General features: G+C 42.3%; 1 protein-coding gene across 4 annotated transcripts in view; it reads left to right on the top strand.

The window, feature by feature from the left end:
* The window catches only part of DGKI (diacylglycerol kinase iota), a 396652-nt gene that overhangs the window by 105940 nt on the left and 269404 nt on the right, over positions 1-21308 (top strand). For all 4 annotated transcript variants that reach the window (XM_054495165.2, XM_054495166.2, XM_054495164.2 and 1 more), the window contains exon 3: positions 709-804. In XM_054495165.2, the coding sequence (XP_054351140.1) occupies positions 709-804 (96 nt within the window). The remainder of the gene's footprint in view (positions 1-708; positions 805-21308) is intronic.

Genomic DNA, 21308 nt, shown 5'->3' with positions numbered 1-21308 from the left:
GAAAATAGGATTGTTTGCTCATCAGGTCATACATTCTAGCAGCTCTATTCCCCATCCAAAGTGTATGAATATTTTTAGAAGCAATAACATTTAGTTTGAAAAATTGAGAAGTAATTGGGTGAAGACCTTACTGAATTAGTAAGATGTGAATTAGTAGAAACGTGTTATGCTTTGAGTACACAGGGACTTAGTTTTAAGAAGCCTCTGCCCTTAGAAATATAATTTACCTATTACTGGTATAACTGTGTTTTCAAACTGTCTTTGCTTAAAATACTTTAATGCTACCATCTTCCTTTTTAGCTAATTTGTTAAGCTTATTCACTAAGCAAAGTCAAATTTTAATATAATTTTAATCTCAGTTGTCATGACATTCGCAGTGGTGGGCCTGGTGAATAAGGTTTGACATTGAACTATTTAGAGGTGTTTTTTCCTCATTTGTTGAATATGTTTCAAAAATGACCACCTCCATGGATAAAGCAGCTATAAACCAAATGTTTATTTTAGTTATAGCTCAAAGTTTTTCCAAACACCTTTCTCCCTTTTTAGAATTTCTGTAGAATCAACGCTAGCAGTACTTTGAGTGGTCAAATGAGAAATGTTTAGACTCCTTGGTTTCACTAACTTTCTTGTATCCCAAATCTAAATTTGAAATAGTTTTCCTTGTCCCTGGAAAAAAAAATTGATGTCAGGTGGGTCTTTTCCTTGCAGGAGAATGCCGTGAATGGAGAACACCTGTGGCTGGAGACCAACGTCTCGGGAGACCTCTGCTACCTTGGAGAGGAGAACTGCCAAGTCAGATTTGCAGTGAGTGTGGGCTCTGTCTTGCTGGGGGAAGGCCTGTGGATCTGAATGAATAGAGGGGTTACCTTGCCTAAATTTCCAAGGGGAGGTTTGAACGAGCCTATCCTTGTGAGATGGAAAACTTTCCGGATGTTTTCAAGGTTTGCAGAGAGTTTCTCAAGTTAACATGGCTTTCAGGTTGTCGCTTGTAATGGTTTTGGGGTTCAATTATGCAGGCCAGGCCTTGGTGTCATGTGTTACTTTATAATGATGCCTAGGGTAGGTTTTTGTGTGTTGGTGGCGGGGCAGAGGGTAAATGTGTACAAGGTAGTGTCTGCTTATGGAGGGGTTGTTGGTGTGGGGCCAAGGCCTGTGTGTGGAGGAAGGGGCTCTGTCTGTAGGGAAGTGGCCACAGTGGGGCTTTACTGGCGGGTGAAGGTGGAAAGAGAGGGAAACACCTGTGCTGGGAATGGGTATAGGCTAAGAAATAATCCAGACTAAGTTCTGGAGGATCCAATTCTAGAAATAATATAAACAATCAACAGTCAGGTCAATTGGAGTTAACTTTTGTTGTTTAAAATTTGCTTTGTGTCCCTATTTAGAACAATCTATTTAGAGGGTTAAAATTCTCTTTATGTTGTGAGGTAAGTGTGGTTGCCAGGTGGTGCATTGTGGAGATATCAAAACCATAGTGTTGAGAAATTGAACTTAAAGTTTGTGTGTAGTTTTAAATGATTGGTCCAAACAGACAGTAATGGGAAGCTTAGGATAGTAAAGAAGAAAGAAAAGATGTATTCCTTCTTATTTGGGGAAATGAGCACCAGAATTTATAGAATGCTTTTTTCTTTTTTTAAAAAATATTTGTTTATTATGTTAAAGAAATATTTGCAGCAAGATGTAGGGCCTTGAAATTGCCCTACATATGTGTTTGTTATTGAATATGTGTTTGTTAATAACTAATATGGAATAAATCGAGTTTCCATCAAAGCTTATAGAAGGATGTGTATAGCCCCCAACGATTTTAACCAGGCTGCCTAAAAGCACAAAGTCCCAGAACCAGGACCTTTTTTATTGCTTTAGCTGTTTTAACTCCTTGTTTATAAATTTCATTTGGAGAGTTTTGAGAGTTCTGGGGAGAGCAGGGCCTGTTTAAGTGAACTTGGGAATCAATGTCAGGGAAAGACCCAGATGAATAGGCTCTGGATTGGAAGTCGGGAAACCTGGAGCTGAATCTCAGTGTTACTGCTCAGTATGTGACATTGAGAACTCGTGACCTTTGGGCCTTGGCTACCTTCTAAAACAGAGAGTAGGATTAAATTTTTTTTATTAATTTATTTTTGTTTCTAGACCTGTAATTAATCATTTGCTTCTCTTCTAATTTTGTAGTAAATTTAATTGACTTAAATATCAGGATTTCAACTTTATGCATGTGTATTTTTAATTAAAGTATAATTGCACGGAATTGGATTAAATTAACGAAATCCATGAGAAGCTCAGCTGTTTGGACTAAAATGCTCTAAATAATGAATTAACATTAGCGTCTTGGTTCATTGTGTAAACACTGGTCTTGGGATGTAAGATAATATAAAATGGAAAAAATAAAAACCAGTATTACTTACATATATACTTTTGAACAGTTTCTACTGATGGACTATGATTTTTTACAGAGTCATCCCTTATTTCCAAATTGCTCCCTTTAATCCCTTTCTGTTACTTTTTAGGGGATGGCTACCTCTCTTGACAAATATATGAACAGATACATATGTCCTCCTTGAACCTTGTATCAGTAAATAGCATTGCTATCCACTGAATGATTATTACTTGTTCACTAATACCTTTAGGCCAGGAAAAGCAACAAAGAGAATAAAGGAAATTTTAGGTAGAAGTAGGAAGAAACAGAGTTGAGAACGTTCCCAGTTTCCTTCTGAAGCTTCCTCATAATTTCATACCAGGTACTTGGCCCTATTAACTCATATTACAAAACGTCTGAAAGATGAATACTCTCCTCCAAAAAAATGTTGATTAAATGAAGGAATAAATCAGTGAGGAAGCTGAAGACCTAACTGCTGTAAGTTTCTTGAAGCTCAGTTCCTTTACCTATAAAGTGGGGAAAACACTGTTTTGAGGGTTTGGTGAGATGATACATAGAAAGGGCTTACTTGGCTCAGCAACTGACCTAATGAATTAAAGGCAAAAAAATAAAAAAAAAGAAAAAACCCAGGAAGGACAAGGACAGGAAATTTACAGAAGAACTACCAATTGCCAATAGATATCTGAAGAATACAAAGGCATCCCAATTAAAACAACTCAGGAGTCAACTTCATGTGCCTATTAAATTATCAAAGATTTATAAAATGGTAATAGTTACTGCTGGTTGGTTTAGGCTGAAACAGGCAGGCTCATCATCAGCTGCCAGGAGTGTAAGTAGATACACTGTCCTTCACAAAATTGGCAGTGTGTACTGAAAGCACTGAAAATCCTCTCAGTCTCTCTCCCCCACCTTGCACTGTGAGGCGCATGTCATCTCTGGGCATCCCATTTTGAGCGAGACATTGGCAAGCAGCAGAGGACCCAGAGTGGGGTGCCCAAGTTGGCTTAGGGGATAGAAGCTTGTTATAAAGAAATGTTAGATTACATGGGCTACAGCTGAGTATTAGGAGTGAAGGCAGAGATATGTCTTCCAGTATTTGAAGAGTTAATTTGAAGAAAAGAGAAGTGACTTGCTGTCTGTTGTTAGAAATGGAAAAATCATAGAGGTATAATCCGTCGACTCTAGCTTTATAACCATAAACAAACATTACCTTGGAAAGCTAACAATGCACACTCCTGTTTCCCTCTTTGCTCCAAATGCTGATTCAGTATGCTTGGAGTTGGACTTGGGAGTCTCCGATATTTTTTTTTTTGGATGTAGTCTTGCTCAGCTGCCCAGGCTGGAGTGCAGTGGTGTGATCTCGGCTCACTGCAACCTCCGCCTCCCGGGTTCGAGAAATTTTCCTGCCTCAGCCTCCCGAGTAGCTGGGGTTACAGGTGCAAGCCACCACACCCAGCTGATTTTTGTATTTTTAGTAGAGACGGGGTTTCACCAGGTTGACCAGGCTGGTCTCAAACTCCTGACCTCAGGGGATCCACCCGCCTCGGCCTCCCAAATTGCTGGGATTACAGGCGTGAGCTACCACACCTGGCTGGGAGTCTGTGATTTTAACAAGCACCTCAAATAATTCTGAGGCAGATGGTCTGCAAACCTAACTTTGAGAAATACCGTATGATAAGAAAGAACTTTGTCAGCCTGAGCCTCCCAGCAAGGGAACAAGGTGCCTGGAGAGATTGACTGGTGGGATGTGTGTTTGTGGATAACGTGGGTGGCCATCTTTCAAGGATACTGTAGTTGGGGACTCTCAGCTGCTTTGGGCAAGAGGTCAGACACAGAGATCTCCAGGCGAATCTTTAGTTTAAATGCTCTGTTTGCAGTTTTCTTAGAACAACAGTCTTTTTTGGGAAAAAAGTATGCATAAGCAGATCATGTATTTATATTCTAATTTCTTTTAATGAACCACCTTTGAAGAAAGCCTACCTGTTGGGGCTGAGACTAAATTACCATAACCAGGTACTACCTGCAGACTCCTAAACAAAGTACAGGCAGAGCGCTCAGGGAAGAAGTGAATCCATCATCTACGATGTGCCTTTCACTTCTTCCCTATTTTAGCAAAGCAAATGTCACAAGTAGAAGTTAAGAGAAGGAAGAAGTCAGTGTGGGTTGAAGCAGACAGAGGCAGCTTCATGGAAATGGGGTTCGAGCTCAGTTTTGAAAGATGGGTAAGATTTACATAAGTGAGTTTGAAGAAGGAGAACATTTCGGGCAGGGAAGAGGAACATGAGCAAACTCAGAGGTGGGGCAAGCTCTGTACAAAGGAGGTGGCAATCATGAGCCGTGCATGAACATGTGTCAGAGAAAAATGGAAATAAGAATGGAGTTAGGTTTTTTGAAACAAAACTTGGAGTGCATATTATAAATACTGGTGGGCTTAGGAAGCATGACTATATAATACATTGTCTAAACCAAGACACTTTTGAGGGTGAAAGTGGCTGCTGTTAATAATGATGCCGTAACATTGGGGATAAACCGGAACTGCATCACCCTAGCTCATGGGACATGAGGGCATCTATGTAAAACTAAAACTGTCCTGCAAAGCCGGGACCTCCTGCAGCCATGTGGATTGATATTTGGGGACTGATATTGGAGGGTACTGAAAGCCAAGCAGTGACTTCCAAAACCCTAGAACAGCTGTAGGAGAGTTTGTTCCCAAGCTTCGGGGCTAAACCTAAACCACGTGACCTTTCCTGTTCTACAGTTCTCTGGTGTCAACATTTAATACTGTAGAATACCTGTGAGCAGATACGTAATGGAATTAAATTTGTTCCCAAATTGGCAACAGTTCCCAAATTAGCAACTGTTTCTTTTTCTGGTCTAGATAAAATAAAAGGATGCAAAAGTAATGAAACTGAAGTAGAACGATCACTGTTTCCCAACCTGATTATGGGCACGGGAAACCTGAAATAAAATTCAGCCAGAATCACTGTTGTTTGGTGACATTTATTTTTATGTACATTTATTCATGTATTCATTCATTTATTCTGTCGGTGTTTGTGAGCTGGGTTGAGTACCCAGTGCTCACCGTTTAGCGGGCACAGCCAGATAGAAACTGTTCTCATGCTCTGGGGCTAGGCTATACAACATGTTTAGCCAAATATTTGTACCTAAAGGAGCTCACCCCTCCAGTAGTAATCCCTGGAGTCCGTACCAGTGTGCACCTACTCAGACTTGAAAGAAACTTGCCTACATTGATATGCAAATTATACACCCACCGTGGTCACACAGACCTGAATAGGCACAGTTGGGTAGCATGGGTGGTCAGAAGGAAATAGACTTTGTGTGGACTGACCTGGGTTTGAAAACCTGCTGTTCCATTTATGTACTGAGTAAAGTTGGGACATATCACTTTGCCTTTTTTTGCCTCAGTTTCCTGATTTAAAGTATTGCTACTGAGATAGACCACAGTGATTCTTATTTCTGGATGAGCATTATAGTCAATTATGCCATTTTACCTTTTAATCTTACCTTTAAAGTGTTGGTTCCCATTCTGGATGTACCACATCAGGATCTCTAGGGAGTGGGACTCAGCCTGATGTCAAAAACAAACAACCAGATCTACAGATGATTCTGTTCACTGTCAGGGTAGAGAGACAGCGATCCACTTCAGGAACAGAGTGTCAGGACCAAAAACCGTGGCCTGGTTCTCACACCTGGTGTGTAGTGGCTGTGATGGGCTAAATAGTGTACTCCAAAAGATATGTTGAAGTCCTGACGCCTCAGGACTTCAGTACCTCAGAATGTAACTTGATTTGGACATAGGGTGGTTGCAGATGTAATTAATTAGGATGAGTTCATACTGGAGTAGAGTGGGCCCTAATCCAGCATGACATGTGCCCTTATAAGAGAGGACACACGCTGGGCATGGTGACTCATGCCTGTAATCCCAGCACTTTGGGAGGCGGAGGCAGGTGGATCACCTGAGGTCGGGAGTTCAAGACTAGCCTGACCAACATGGAGAAACCCCCGTCTCTACTAAAAACACAGAATTAGCCGGGGTGGTGACGCATGCCTGTAGTCCCAGCTACTCGGGAGGCTGAGGCAGGAGAATTGCTTGAACCCAGGAGGTGGAGGTTGTGGTGAGCCGAGATCACGCCAGTGCACTCCAGCCTGAGCAAAAAGCAAAACTCCGTCTCAAAAACAAAACAAAACAGAAAAACACACAGAGATACACACACAGAGAAGAAGGCCATGTGGCGATGGGGGCAGGCATTAGAGTGATGCAGCTGCAAGCCGAGGCCCTCTGAGGATTGTGGCTCTCCTCAGAAGCTAAGAGACAGGCATGAAATTCATTCTCCCTCCAAGCCTTCAAAAGGGTGTTCAACCTTGTTGAAACCTTGATTTTGGACTTCTAGCCTCTAGGAGTGTGAGAGAATACATTTCTGTTGTTTTAAGCTGCCCAGTTTGGGTTCCCCACAGAACACCCATTGCCATTGAGTGGGATCTTAGTATTCAGTGGAAAAGTATTTGAGAAATGCTCACACAATGTTTGCAGTTTTCCTAGGACTCATACTCATCATCTCTGATCTGTTACAACAACCTTTTAGGATGGTCATATCGGGCCGTTCACTTCTACCTAAAGATAAAGAAGAGTCAGAGAGGCTTACTCACTATCCAGAGCTTTATGACTTCTTTGCTTTCTTAGGGCAGTGCTAGGAACCTAATATAGTAGCCATTCTATAAGTCGAGTTACCTTATCTGGCCATGCAGATCTCACAGTTACATAGGCTCACGGACACGTACGCACACAGGTGTGTCTACAGCAGTCTTGAGTGTTTAGGTTGAGTGGTATGTGGTTGAGGTATAAGTGAGCAGACAGGCAGGTTGGTGTCAGAAGCTGGGAGCTGCAGGGAACAGAGTAGGTAGATGGTGAGGTGAGTGAGCGTGTAGGTTGTGTAAGAGGAAAAATGGAACTGTCAGACTTCAGGATGCTGTTACCAGATATATCTTCTCTGTTTTTAAATGTGCTCATGCCACCCTCTTTTCATGGACCAGCTAATAGGTACTGCTTTGCTTTTGTTATTGTTTTGTTCTTGTATTTTGCTTTAGTCTTTTCCTTGTAGATAATGTTTGGTGAAAATGGCTTAACCCCACCTGTGACACCCGGCCTTAATTCTAAGGTTTCTTCTAACGTTGCTTGCAATTTGCCAAATACAGTTTTATTGAGAAAGTGAATGAATTGCATTAGAGAGGCCGTGTGATATGAGAGTTGGAGGATTGGAGGGCAAGAGCTTCACAGATCCAGAGACAAAAAGATCTAGATAAAAATGCAAGTTCTGCTCTGCCTTTCTGAGCCTCAGTTTCCCCTGTAAAATAGTGGTGATTAAATCTACCTCTCAGAATCAGTAGAGGGATAAAATCAGTTAACAAATGTTTGTATTCATTTTCCTCCTCTTCTGTATCTACTTTGGTTCAATGTCATGGAGTTGAACAAGCTAATTAGCAGATTTGGTTGGACTTTGGCTTAACAAGGCCTTACATTTGGGATGATTCCAACACTAAGACTCTTACGCCTTCACCTGTCATTTTGCTGCTGTGTGTAGCATCCATATTCTTAAGAAGTCATGACTGGGAACAACTGAGTGGGACAAATCAAAGTAACCCATTCAGTGATCTCATCTCACAAGCTGTGTCTTCTTATTGGTGAATCAGAAGCCTCATCATTGTCTGTAATGGGATATCACGATATTTGCTCACAGGAATGCTGGTCACATCCTTAGATTCTTGGAAGAAACTTTCAAGAAGAATACAAGGGTCATAGCTCTCCGCCCTATTTAAAGGAAACTTTCAGCTTTCTGCTGTTTAAAAATGAAAATGACTTTGAGCCCAGTTACACCTTGTCTGTTTCATCTCAGGAAGAATGAGCACCAGGCAGCAGCTTGTGAAAATGCTGGTTCCCATGCATCTGTGTGTGTGGGTGAGAAGATGAGGCAATGATGAGGCAATCAGAGCCCGACATGCATTACTGGGGACTTTCTGGCCATCTGCGTATTCAGGTCTAGCTGGTGTGTAACATGGAGCACCAGTGTTGGACTTAGAATGCACCAAGATCTGCCTGCGTGTTGCTCCTGCTCTGTCAGCCTCAAATGCCAGTTGTCTGGCACAGCAGACTCATGATCTGCACCCCAGATGGCAGTTTGGCTGAGCTGGGTGCAGGCTGTCAGAGGGAACCACGTGTGTGGCAATAAAGCCCAGGAGGCAAAGCCAGCTCTCTGAGTTGTTTGGGTGCCAGCCATTCTCTGCCAGGGGCCTTTTTCACCATTAGGATATTGAGGATCTAATGAATCAAGATGACTCATGGAAAGTGTAGCCATCAACAAAAATAAGAAAAGAATTTTCACGGACACACTCTCTGCTGTTGAGTTCCTAGTCAGTGGATATGAGAGAGGGAGAGAGTGGGGTGCTCTCAGCGGTGGAAGTAACGTCACCCTTTAGGTGTCTGGCCTGATAGCTCAGCATTTCCATGAGATCGTTCACGTGCACACTTAGAACAGTGTCTGGCACATGGTAGACCCTCAGGACACGTTAGCCATTGCTACTATGACAACTGTCATGGGGATTGTTATAATTTGGTACCAAGTGCTGTCTGTATATTAAAGGAGAATCTAGTGCTGATACTGCTCACTTCATGTAATGGGGATAGTGATAGTATATGTAGGCTATGAAGCCAAGGGATCTTTAGGATTCTGTCATTTCTGGGTGACCCTGGATCAATAGTACTATTGTCTATTTGCACAGCCCATTTTCTTTTTACCCAAAATTGTGTTCTGGAGAACACTAAACTCAAATGAAAACAATATACAGCATTACACATTAAAAGGAGCTCATGACCATAAATTTCAAAAACACTGAATGACTTTAATATACAAATAGGTCCTATGAAGCTCAATGAAGCATATAAGGTATGCAAGATTTCCTACTTTTTTTTTTGAGTGGATAGGAGGATTGTGGAACCCATAATTTCCCCACAGAACACCCATTGCCATTTTGTAGGATCTTAGGAGTCAGTGGAAAAGTATTTGAGAAATGCTCACACAATGCTTTGCAGTTTTCCTAGGACTCATACTCGTCTCTGATCCATAACAACAACTTTTTCAAGTGGTCATATTGGGTTGTTCAATTCTACCTAAAGATAAAGGAAAAAAAGAGTCACAGAGGCTTACTCACTCTCTAGAGCTTTATGACTTTTTTCTATCTTTGTGCAGTTCTTTTGCCTTTATACTAAACTTTCATTAAGCCAAAATGCATGTGTCTTATTTTATTCTTAGAGTTTGAACCTCTAAGAATAATTGTCATCTCTTCTGTCATGACAATTTTAGATTGAGGCTGCATTTGCGTGTTTGTGTAAGGGTGTGTGTTTCTGTGAAGCAGTTCTGTTGTTATTGGATATTGTATGGTCCTGTTACCTAGTAATAAAAATAATTTGCATCTAATTTAGCATAAGGCTTACATGTTACCTAGGCAATGCCCAGGTGTACAGAAATGGTTTCTCTTCTTGCAGTGTTTTCCAGGGGCAGGGACCCACAGCACTAGGGTTTAACCAGTATTCCTGTTGCTCAGAGGCACTCAATCTTGATGGAAGCATTATTTGCATTATTGGTTACTCCAAAACCACTACTGGCCCCCAAAGTTGGTATTGTCTCTGTTTGTTAGGAGCTTGTTGTTGTTGTTCCCTGCCACATTGACGAGGTGGATACATATTCAGAAGGTGATGCTTTAAAAACAGGAGGAAATGGAAAATCCTGCATTGATGCCTTCATTTAAGGAGGTGCAGGTGATGTGTTGATGAAGCGTGTGAGCTTTGGAATCAGATGACCTGGCTTTGAATCCTGATTTCCAGGCTTTGAGTTGTGTGACACTGATCCTTGTTTTAACCTCATTAAGCCTAAGTTTTACATCTGGAAAATGGGATTATACTGCTTCTTGTGGTTGTTGTGAAAATTAAATGAGTTAATGCATATATAACAGCAGGCTGGCAAATCATAGGCACTCAATAAATATTGTCCACTATAATCATTCCTCCTTGAATGAAAATGGTTCCAAGAAACAGAGCCAAAAGAGACAACCCAGAGTACTAGGTTTGGAGAGTCTTAGAATCACCTGCTACCTCTGTTTCCTCGAGGAAAGTTGAGGACTGAGCTTGTGAGGTGAAACAACTAGCCCAGCTGACAGTCAGGCTGTCCCTCCCCTCTGCTCCTTCACCATTCTGTCAACCTTTTATAGCACACACCACTTACTAGCTATCATACTTTTAAAAATTGCTCGCTTATTTATCTGTCTCCAGCACTACAGCTTAAGCTCCATTTAGCTCAGGAACTCTGCCCTTGTTGTCCTCTCCTGTATTCCCCACACTGAGGATAAGTGACTGCACTGAATAGTTACCCTATGTTACTTAACATTGAATGAATGAATGAGTTCAATGAGGTGATTGTTGAGAGAGAGCCACATACACACACACACACCTGTCACCAGATCAGCCCTGCCATTTAAGTATTGTTATATTTATAATCCAGGATGTCTGAATTCCTGCCTCATTTTTAAGGCTCTTTAGAGGGAGATTTAACACATGCAGGTAGCTGACTTGTGTAAGGTTTTATGCCCTGTTTAGCCAGTGCCATGCCTTTTGCAGTGCATTTTATTTCATTCTCGTGGAGAACAGAGACTGCTTTTTGCCATCTTGGCACAGGGGGTCATATGTGGTTGTCATTAGTCAGTTCCCCTAGGGATCTCATGAGAACAGATCATATGAAGCAATCAAGTTAAATATCATATTTCTTATCTATCCTCATCAGTCCTGGTCCCCCAGGCTACCACTAGCAAAGAAAAAGAGGAAAACAGTAAGCCATAACACATAGAGATGGCTTTGGGTTAGAAAGACTTCGCTTCCACTGTTAGCTAGTCTTTCTTGGGCAAGTTGCACAGTCTCATAGGGTCTCAGTTCCCTTAGCTGGGTAAGTCGTACCTACTTGGCATGGCAGAAGTGAGCTGTGTTTACAGTGTGGGTAATGTGTATATTACACAGCTAGCCTCCTGGCAAATCTCTGTGGGTATGATGTCCTCATTAAAAAATGAAATGGGCGGGTGTGTATGTGTCAGTGAAAACATTACCAACTGGAGGTACAGTGTTGAGTAAACAATGACTGAGATGTCTGTGGGTCTTCCTGGACTAGATTGGCTGGAAGACTGCCTTAATTATGTCACCAAATAGCTTGGAATGTGAAAAATGGCAGTGAAAGGATAACTAACTTACCACAGCTTGATATCGCTTCTTAACTAGAAATACAGTATTCCATATCAAAGCAAATATCTCTAAATTTTTGGTTAGAAATATTAGGCTGTGAACTTTAAGAAAATAATTCTATTTCCACAAAGTAAACTGGTAATGGAAACATGTCAGTATTCATAATACAAGTAAGATGGTGTTTATGATACTATCACACCAGCAAGGACTAAAAAAGGCAAAGTGTTGGGGATTTCCCAGTTTATACTAAGGCTCAAATCTCTGCTGTACCCGTGATATGCTACCTCAGAACTAGAGAAAGCCACCAAGACATAGAAATACCATTTTCTATTAACTTGTTTTTGTTATGACTTCTGTAATATGTCTAGCCCATCTTCACTCAAGTCTGTCTGCTTGAAATTTGTGAATGCACATAGGTGTGTATGTGTGTAGGGCTCTAATGGTATGAATTTCTACTTATTAGTGTCTGTGTACCTGTAATTATATTTATATCCATATTTGCATGCATATCAACCCTTCAATTACTCTACTATAAGACACGTGGCAACTTTGACCTGCTGGCACAGATGATAACCTTGAAGAGCGTGTAAAAATATGACAAGGAACAGCCACAAAACCACCTGTAAAGAGCCAAAACCAGGAAGATTGCATCTGATGAGTTGAAACTAGTGACCAGCCGTGGTTGTATACTGACTTCTAAGCTGAGAAGCATAGAAAAACAAATGGGGAAAAAGAAGTAAGAGAAAAGAGAAGCAGGCAAATTTTAAAAAACCAGAAACAAGAAACGAGGGCAACGAAGTACAGAGAACTTCAATAATAAGAATGATGAAATATGAAGTGTCCTTGGGTGAAATGAGAGCCAGGGTGGGAATCAAATTATGGATTTTTAAGGATTTCTTCAAGTTCATTAAGTTGAAACCCTTTTTATTGTATCATGACTATGAGGGAGGAGGCAGAAGGAATACCTGAGCTGCACGGTAATCTAGATGGAGGGGCACACTGAGTATCATTCTGATAGCTTTCTGTTGAAGCCTATCAGAGAAACTTTGTGCTTATCACTTTCTTCTCATTAAAAAGAAGTATTAAATCCACTAACATAAGTCACATTTAACCATTTAAGAGTGATTTGGTACAAATTTTAGTTTAAGGGTAAACTGTTTAGATACAGACATGTACCTTTTTCCTCCCTTAAATGTGACCTTTTTCCTCCCGTACTGTTCTGACTGTAGTTTTTACCAAACTTAATCCAGTGCTCAAAACATGATGGATATATCATTCTTTGTAATCAGTCATCAACTTTAGCTTTGAATTAATGCAATCCTAGCAATTTGGTTCTTAGCAAATTGTTTCTCCTGTGAGCTCCGATTGGCCACTTCTCAGGAAGAGGAAAGGTTTTTTGTGTGTCTTCCTAGTTCTTATATTCAGCTCACGAAGTCTTTTTTTTCCCTTGGCTTTCTGCTGTAAGATTTTGGTTTTCTTTCTCTACAGATGAAAAATATAAAATACACTGGCTATCTGGGAAATAGACAACTTTTTATTTCAGGTTCAAACAACAACACACAGGCACTGCTCTTCTTTCTCCCTGTAGGTCTCTCGGGAGGTCGTGGAATTGACCCTGCCTAGGTGGGGTTCAGCCTAGTATCTAGAATCTACCTGCACATCTGAGGTTACTCAGGGGAGGTGCTAGGAACATCAACATAAACACTTCATATGCAGAATGCTTCTGATAATGTGTTTCTCAGAACAGAACAAAACACGCTGTTCGAAGAGCATCAAGTGAGTTTTCCTGCAGTACTTGAGAGGCAATTCCAACCATAACACAGCATGAGACTGTCAGGTGTGCTGTCAGCCCAGCATACACATGAACAGCAAAGCTGACCAAGGGGTAGGATTGAAGCCCTCCTGAGCTGCTGATGATTCTACTGAAGGACTTAAGGACAAAGTATGAGGAATTCTCGCTGACCTTAGCGGAGGCCGGTGTGGGGCTGGGAAGAGGGCTGTGTGCTCTCAGTCACTCTTGCGTCTCTGCCTTTCCTTTTTGTGCCATTCTTGTCACTCCAGTTCAGGCCCCCATCGCCTCATACGGGAAATTATCACTGTGACCTTTGAATTTCTTTTTCTCTTTCAGGAAAAAAAGCCAGTGTCTTAACCACGACCTGCAACACAGCATGATCTGGCCTGCTGTTATCATCTGACCTCATCTCTACTCCCCCACACTGGCCCCCGGCCACTCCTTAGCATCCTGACATCCTCATGCCTCTGAGCTTTGCACTGGCTGTGCCCTTTGCCTAGAATGTTTTTCTCTCAGATATCCACGTGGTGAACTCTCTCACTTCCTTTGGGTGTTTGTCAAAATATTCAGTGAAACCTTCCCTGGTCCACCTGTCTACAACTTCAATTTTCTGCTACTCTTGATGTTTCTTATCTCCCTTTCTCTCTTTAATTTTCTTTTTAGTACTTATTTCTGTCAATATATTATATACTAATCTCTCTTGTTTGTTATCTGTCTCTCACAGGAGAATATAACTATGAGATCAAAACAATTTTTCAGGACTGGGCACGGTGGCTCATGCCTGTAATCCCTGGTTCTGTCTGTTTTCTCTCCACTCCTGCAACTGTTCCCAAATAAATATTCCAAGTTTTAACTAACTTGTAGACACAGGTGGCATCACATGAGCCACAGCAATACAGATGCAACTGTTTTTAACTCTACACAGTCTATGTAAGACCTCAGTCTTCTGCAAAATAGCCCTTCCATCAGATAGTCCTGTGGGTCCCCAGAAGATATCTGATTTGTGCTCACAAAAATATTATAGTCGTTCAGCTATAATTGTCCTGCAGCCTCTATGCTTGCTTTTTCTTTTTTTCTTTCTTTTTTTTTTTTTTTGAGATGGAGTCTTGTTCTGTCACCCAGCCTGGAGTGCAGTGGCACAGTCTCAGTTCACTGCAACCTCCACCTCCCAGGTTCAAGTGATTCTCATGCCTCAGCCTCCTGGGTAGCTGGGATTACAGGCGCCCGCCACCATGCCCAGCTAATTTTTTGTGTTTTTAGTAGAGACAGGCTTTTGACACATTGGCCAGGCTGGTCTTGAACTCCCAGCCTCATGTGATCTTCCTGCCACGGCCTCCCAAAGTTCTGAGATTACAGGCATGAGTCACCACACCCAGACGCACTATTTTTTCCCTATTGTGGGCAGAGGGCTTCCATTCCTCAAACAGTCTAAGGGCACCTCATTACTGTTGCTTTTGGGATTGCTTATTGCGAGAATGTCTATGTCCCGGTGGGGGTTTTGTCTCCTAATGTTTCCTAAGCCAGCAATTCTCCAGGCTGGGGCTGGTTGAGGGGTTAAGTGGGGAGAGAGCCTACGTCAGAAGCCCTTTCTCCTTTCTTCCCTCCCCTTTTCCTTTCAGAGTAACTGTGTCAGGCAGTGTTCTTGGTTCTCAGTGCTGGAATATAGCAGCATGGAAACACACAGAGAAATCTCCACCTCTCTGTAACTCTGTAATTTTGAACCCCATGGCTTCTGGGGAGTAGTTCTGTTTCCCCTTCTCTTGCAGCTCCTCATGAGACAGAGCCTCTGGCTTCTTAACACAGCCAGTATACCTACTTCCCAGGTTTGAGGGCATCCTACTCTACCTGCCGGTAACCCCCAGACACACCGTTCAAACCTCCACACTCAACCACCCTTGAGCCCAGTGACTCCTGTACATAGACACCCAGGAGCCCAGGAATTGTCCCGCAGTGGACATGCCAAAGCAGGTCTCCATGCCTTTTCAGAGGCGTGGGTGCCTACTATATAAAGAGACTTCAGATCTTTTTCCTGCTAGAATGCCTCTGATTTTTTTGAATATACATATTTTAAGCCCAAATTAAAGAATTTGCTTTCTCTGCTACACCCTTTTTACTGGTTCAGCCTCAGATTTTGCCCTCCTCTAGATGATAGCTTTTCTTGTCTGGGCTGTTGTTGAGCATGTAGCCATGTGTGGCTCTCTCCTGTGAATGGCCTTTTCTACCAAGTCCCTCTTGTCTCCTGAAGTAGCTTGCCAGCTCTTGCAAGGACGGAAGCTTCCTCCTGTTTATATCCTGTACAGCACTCACATAGTCTTATACACATAGTGATGGTTAAAATAATTGGTGGACTAAATTTCCATAAATATATTCTGGAAAAGTCAGCAGTAACAGATTGTTTCAGCCATATGGAATCTTCTCTTATGTAGGATACCTCAAACCATCATGATTCCAGATACCTGGCATCTACAGATTCAGGAGTATTGGTGTATATCTGAGCGTTGCATGAGTATTTTGGTGTATCCTTTGTAAGAGTCTCCAACCCAACTTCTACTTGTTCCTACTGCTTTTCTTCCAGATATTCTGAGATACTTTTGGCATCATCCCTTATCAAGGGTGTTGATTGTTGGGGGCTATCTCAGAAGGTTTCAGCCTTTACCAAGTCCTTCTCTGTCTACAGATCACATTGCACAAACACATGGGGTCTTTACAAATGAAGGCCTGCCCTCCAACATGGGCCACCACTACTCAGGGTCTGGGCTGGGACCTTTTAACATGGAGTGAGGTCTCTCTGCAATTGAACCTCTAAGGAGAGGTCTGAGTTTCCACTCGGGTCACAGACTCCTCCGAACATGTGGCATCTTTGCTCCTTGGTCTGGAATCATGAGATCCTGTTGTCGTAGAAAGAATGAGTGATACACTGAGGATAAAAGGAGTGTGCTGGGCTGGGCGTGGTGGCTCACACCTGTAATCCCAGCACTTTGGGAGGCCAAGGCAGGTGGATCACAAGGTCAGGAAATTGAGACCGTCCTGGCTAACACAGTGAAACCCCGTCTCTACTAAACATACAAAAAAATTAATTAGCCGTGTGTGGTGGTGGGTACCTGTAGTCCCAGCTGCTTGGAAGGCTGAGGCAGGAGAGTGGTGTGAACTCGGGAGGTGGAGCTTGCAGTGAGCCAAGATCCCGCCACTGCACTCCAGCCCAGGTGACAAAGTGAGACTCCGTCTCGAAAAAAAAAAAAAAGGAGTGTGCTGGAACTTCAGCTGGCCACCCTCCTGGCTTGTCCAAAATGTTCTATATTCTTTTGAAGAAAAAGAGAAGCCTACATGAGTGACGGTGGGGGTCAGGCTTTGGCCCTGAAATCATATTAATGGAACTTTCAGATAATGTCGTTCTTCATTTTTCCTAATGCCAATTTATAGATTGCATCCCAGACTCCCCTGAGAAGTAGAACTTGCCAAGTATGCTTGTCATTTTTTCTAATTAGGTTTTTAAATAAATCAAAGAACTCTTGTTTTCATTTAGCTTGGATTATACAGCAACAATGTTCTTCTGTATGTTGCCAGAGAGACAATGCCTACTGAAAGGACACCAGATTCCTGACATTCTAAGAGCTTAGGAAGGTTCCTCCCCTCCACTTTCCTAAGCATTCCATTAGCCTCACCATGAAGAGGAGGAAAGGACAGTGCTGCCAGAGCTGCATGGCGCCTCCTCCCTACCCATCTCCAAGATGCTGCTGTGGACTGGGCTTTGTGGTCTAAAAGGGAAGGAGAAGCGGGAGGAGGAGAGCACTCTGCTGGCCTCTCTTGCAGCCCCTTTGCCTGATTTTCAGCCTTCCCTCGGTTTCTAGTCCTCAAGGTGAATCTTCCCATCTAGGAGGCTAAGGGGTAGAGAAACCATGGGGGAGAAAGCTGGGAGGCAGCTGGGGGTAGGCCTGGCCCAGCAACCTCCTCTGTCCTTCTTCCTGGCTTCTCACCATGTGGCCCCCCTCTGGCCCTTTCCCCAGCACGTCCCATCTGCCCCCTTATGCACTCACAGTATTGTTGGTTTCTGCCTGGAGCCCCTTTCCTGGCTGTCATCCCTTTGCTCACTGTGGCCTCATAGCTGGTGATTCCTTGCATTAGGTCTGGGAATTCTGGAGTGAGGTGTCATGAGCTCAGACTTTGCCCTGGTGTTTTTGGTCCTGGAGCAGCCTCTGGCCTCTGAGCTCTTCTGAGATGGGGAGACTAAGAGCGGGTTGCCACACTGGCTCTTTTCCTACTGCCTTCCCCATGTCGCATCTCTGGTGATTCTACCTGTCGAGGTGGGCAAGCTCAGTGGGGGCTCTTAGGACCGCAGCAGAAGCTATGTAGTCAGCCCCACTGCAGGAAGAAATAAGGCTTGCCATGTGCCTTCTTCAGAAGGGGACAGCCAGCCTTGTTGTACCTGCTTCCTGGGTGTCAAACTTCTGACAATTGGTAATGACAGATATTTAATTTTATTTACCTTGGGCAGCAAAAAGGCCCCAATCCTTTTATAAATCACAGGCCTGTGAAAGTAGGTAACCCCAGGCCCTGAAGGACCCACCCCCTTCTCCTTTCCTCCCCTCTCCTCTCCCTTCTCTCCTACCCTTTCCCATCTTTTCCCCTTCCCTCTTTTTCATCTTTGTTTTTCATCGTCATCTTTCCCTTCCTTCCTTTCCTCTTTTTCTCTGTCAAACTCTCGACTCCCACCAGATATTCATTGTTACTTAGCAGAAATCACATATCTTGCTCAAAGGAAGAAAAAAATCGCTTTCTTGGTACATATAGCTCAGGGACTTTGGCAAGGGAGGTAGTTGGGTGGGATAGGATTCAATATTAATCTCTTTATTAGGGACAATTGTATACTCTCTACCACTGCCTGCCACTGATGCCTCTGTCCTCCTCAATCCCCATTCCCTGCTCCAGTGGTCTAAAGCTGTGACGGTTTTTCTCCCTTGCCTGCTATGAGCTGAAGATTGGTGGAGAGCTGTCACTACTTTCAATGCCAGCAGTGCCTGCAGCATGGGAAATATGTAGGATGTGTTTTCTCTTATAACCACTGTATGGCTGCTGGTGAGATCATGCCCACCATCCTAAAACCTAGCATATATATTATTGTGTTGTTATTTAAGTAAATGTTGGTCATGTTTTTATTAGAACAGTGTAATATAATGGAATGTGATCTATACTGTGTTCCATATTGTCTTAGTTTAAACAGATATGTTCCCCCCTCTGCCCACCCCGTACGACACGCCTACAAATAAGTTTCTTTTGAATACCAACACCAGAAAAATCAGGAAACCCTTAGTAAGGATGCTTAGGTGCTGTTTGATATTTAAGGCAGTAAGCTCAATTGGCCTTTAAATTCATTGATGAGAGCAAATTATTGTTTTTTAAATAATTTTAATTTTCAAACATGTTTCATGTTCTAGGCAATATTTATTTAAATTATGTTTTTGTGCTAGGTTCTATAACAACTATGTCCCAATGTGAGGAATAAGAGCTAACCTACTGAATGCTTCTATTTTGAGACAGAGTCTCGCTCTGTCACCCAGGCTGGAGTGCAGTGACGCAATCTCGGCTCACTGCAAGCTCTGCCTCCCGGGTTCACGCCATTCTCCTGCCTCAGCCTCCCGAGTAGCTGGGACTACAGGTGCCCGCCACCACGCCTGGCTAATTTTTTTGTATTTTTAGTAGAGACGAGGTTTCACTGCGTTAACCAGGATGGTCTCGATCTCCTGACCTTGTGATCCGCCCGCCTCAGCCTCCCAGAATGCTGGGATTACAGGCATGAGCCACTGCTCCCGGCCCCTACTGAATGCTTTTAAGTGACTTTTCTTGGTTTAATTTATCACCTTTCATAGAGAAGTAAGCACTGGCTCATATAAGTTATTTGGGAAAAAGTGAATATTTGTAGTATTTAGAATGTCCAGATTCCTGCATCTTACCTTTGTATATAGCTGGGAACTTAAAAATGAAAAATTGCAAGCTAACTAAGCACAAAATTCTATGTGTTTTGGGCAATTTCTGTCCGGAAGCTTATTATCCAACTACTTCAAATAACTTTAACCAGTTGAAGTGTAGTCATATGCCGTGAAGTCAGTGATTAAAATTTCAGATTTGCTAAAACAGTTTCCCTCAATTAAGGAACTAAAAATCTGTTTACTTTTCTACTATGGCAAAAGACCTTGGACCTTTATTCAGAATTTATTTACTTCATGTTACATATGATTGTAGACTGTAATTATCTGATTTCTCAAATTAAAAGCTGTTGAGAAGCTGCCATTTAGGAAATTGAGAGCAACAAAAGACAGCAACACTGACTCAAAAGGAGCTCTACCCAAACAGAAGGATAGGAAAGAGAAAAATGACTGTTCTTTGTAGTACAGTGCATCATGTTGTAGTCTTTTTGAAAAAAAATTTAGAATATGGTTTATATATTCTGCCTCAAAAGGCACATAAGTTCGTAATACATTTTAAGAGGATCTTTTAAAAATCAATATAGTTCAGTTAAAATCAGTTTTATAACTTACAGCACTCGACACCATATATTATCATCTGCAGAACGTTGCACTTCAGTTTTTCCATATGAATGATGTTAGTGCATTTACATGATGTTCCAGAAGGCTGGGAGATAGCATATCTTTAACGCACCGGTTCTCAAATTCTTCTAGCCCAGATCCCTTGTGCAAAAGATGTTTTGACTCAGAATCCTGATTTGTAAAACAAAGAAAGGAGAAGGCATTCCATTTCATTGAATGCATGAGGCTTCCTGAGTTTTCTCCGTGTCTTCCTGCATCCTCAGTGACTTTCATAGCAGACTAAGAAATCCCTGGAACTCCATAGAATTTAATGCAGAGCGTAGTGTCAAGCACGAAGCTAGACTAGGACAGGAGTTATTGGCAAGGAGGGAGGCTTTTCAGGCATCCTTAAATCACAGCCTGTAAGTGGTTGCCTACCTGTGGTAATATTGCTTTGCTTATCCACAAAGTAATTTACTAGGAGTTTTATGGGAAATGAATAGACTAAAATCAACTCCAGTTTCCTTTGTGTCACTATAACTCTGATTAGCAATTTGACTCAAATGCCCCATGCATTTTCCACAGGTGGTGCCAAAGCATTGATTCGCACCAGGATATCCACAGGAAACAGAAGGGAAACCATGATTTGCTTATGGGTGCTCTACCCTGTAGAGCAAAATAGAATTTTTTGATTGTTCTTTTGATTGCTACTGCTGTGCTACTACGATTACTACTTCATGTTTTCTTGTTATTCCTCCCTCTCCTTCTTTTTCTCTTCTTCTTTTCTTTTTCAGTAGTAGAACAAGACACTGTTCAGTAGTATAGATGCTTTGGTTTCTTTTATCATTGTTATGTGCAAAAGCAATTGTCAAACATATTTCATGTGCTACACCATGTTCTTCCCTCAGGAAGAGGAAATCCAAGAGTGATAAAAGCATCTGCAAGCAGAGTAAAGGAATCTCAGTCAGTGGATTACTTCTGCAAGTTTCATGGCAGCGGTACTGCAGTGTTTTAGGTTCTTTGTTGGTGGCTGATAATGTGTAAACACCCCATGTTGAATGAATGCAGCTGTCCAAGACCTATGAGGCTGCGTTTTCTTTCCTAATCCTACTCCTCCAAAGTGGTGGTTTGCAGCTCTTCAAATCTCTGGCCACAGCAATGCTTTATTTCTTCTCACCTACCTGACACAATTGACTCAAAAATTATACCTCAGCAGGGGAAACCACTCCTCGGAAGGGGAAGGTTGCCGGGAATCTCTAAGAGGACAGGAACTCAGGACCTTTCACACTTGGATGCTTTGATAGACCATCTGACAGATAGGCTTAG

This window comes from Pongo pygmaeus, chromosome 6, assembly GCF_028885625.2.
Source record: "Pongo pygmaeus isolate AG05252 chromosome 6, NHGRI_mPonPyg2-v2.0_pri, whole genome shotgun sequence".
Taxonomy (NCBI): Eukaryota; Metazoa; Chordata; class Mammalia; order Primates; family Hominidae; genus Pongo; species Pongo pygmaeus.
Note: the sequence above shows the minus strand (reverse complement) of the source record. Positions and strands in the feature narration are given on the sequence as shown.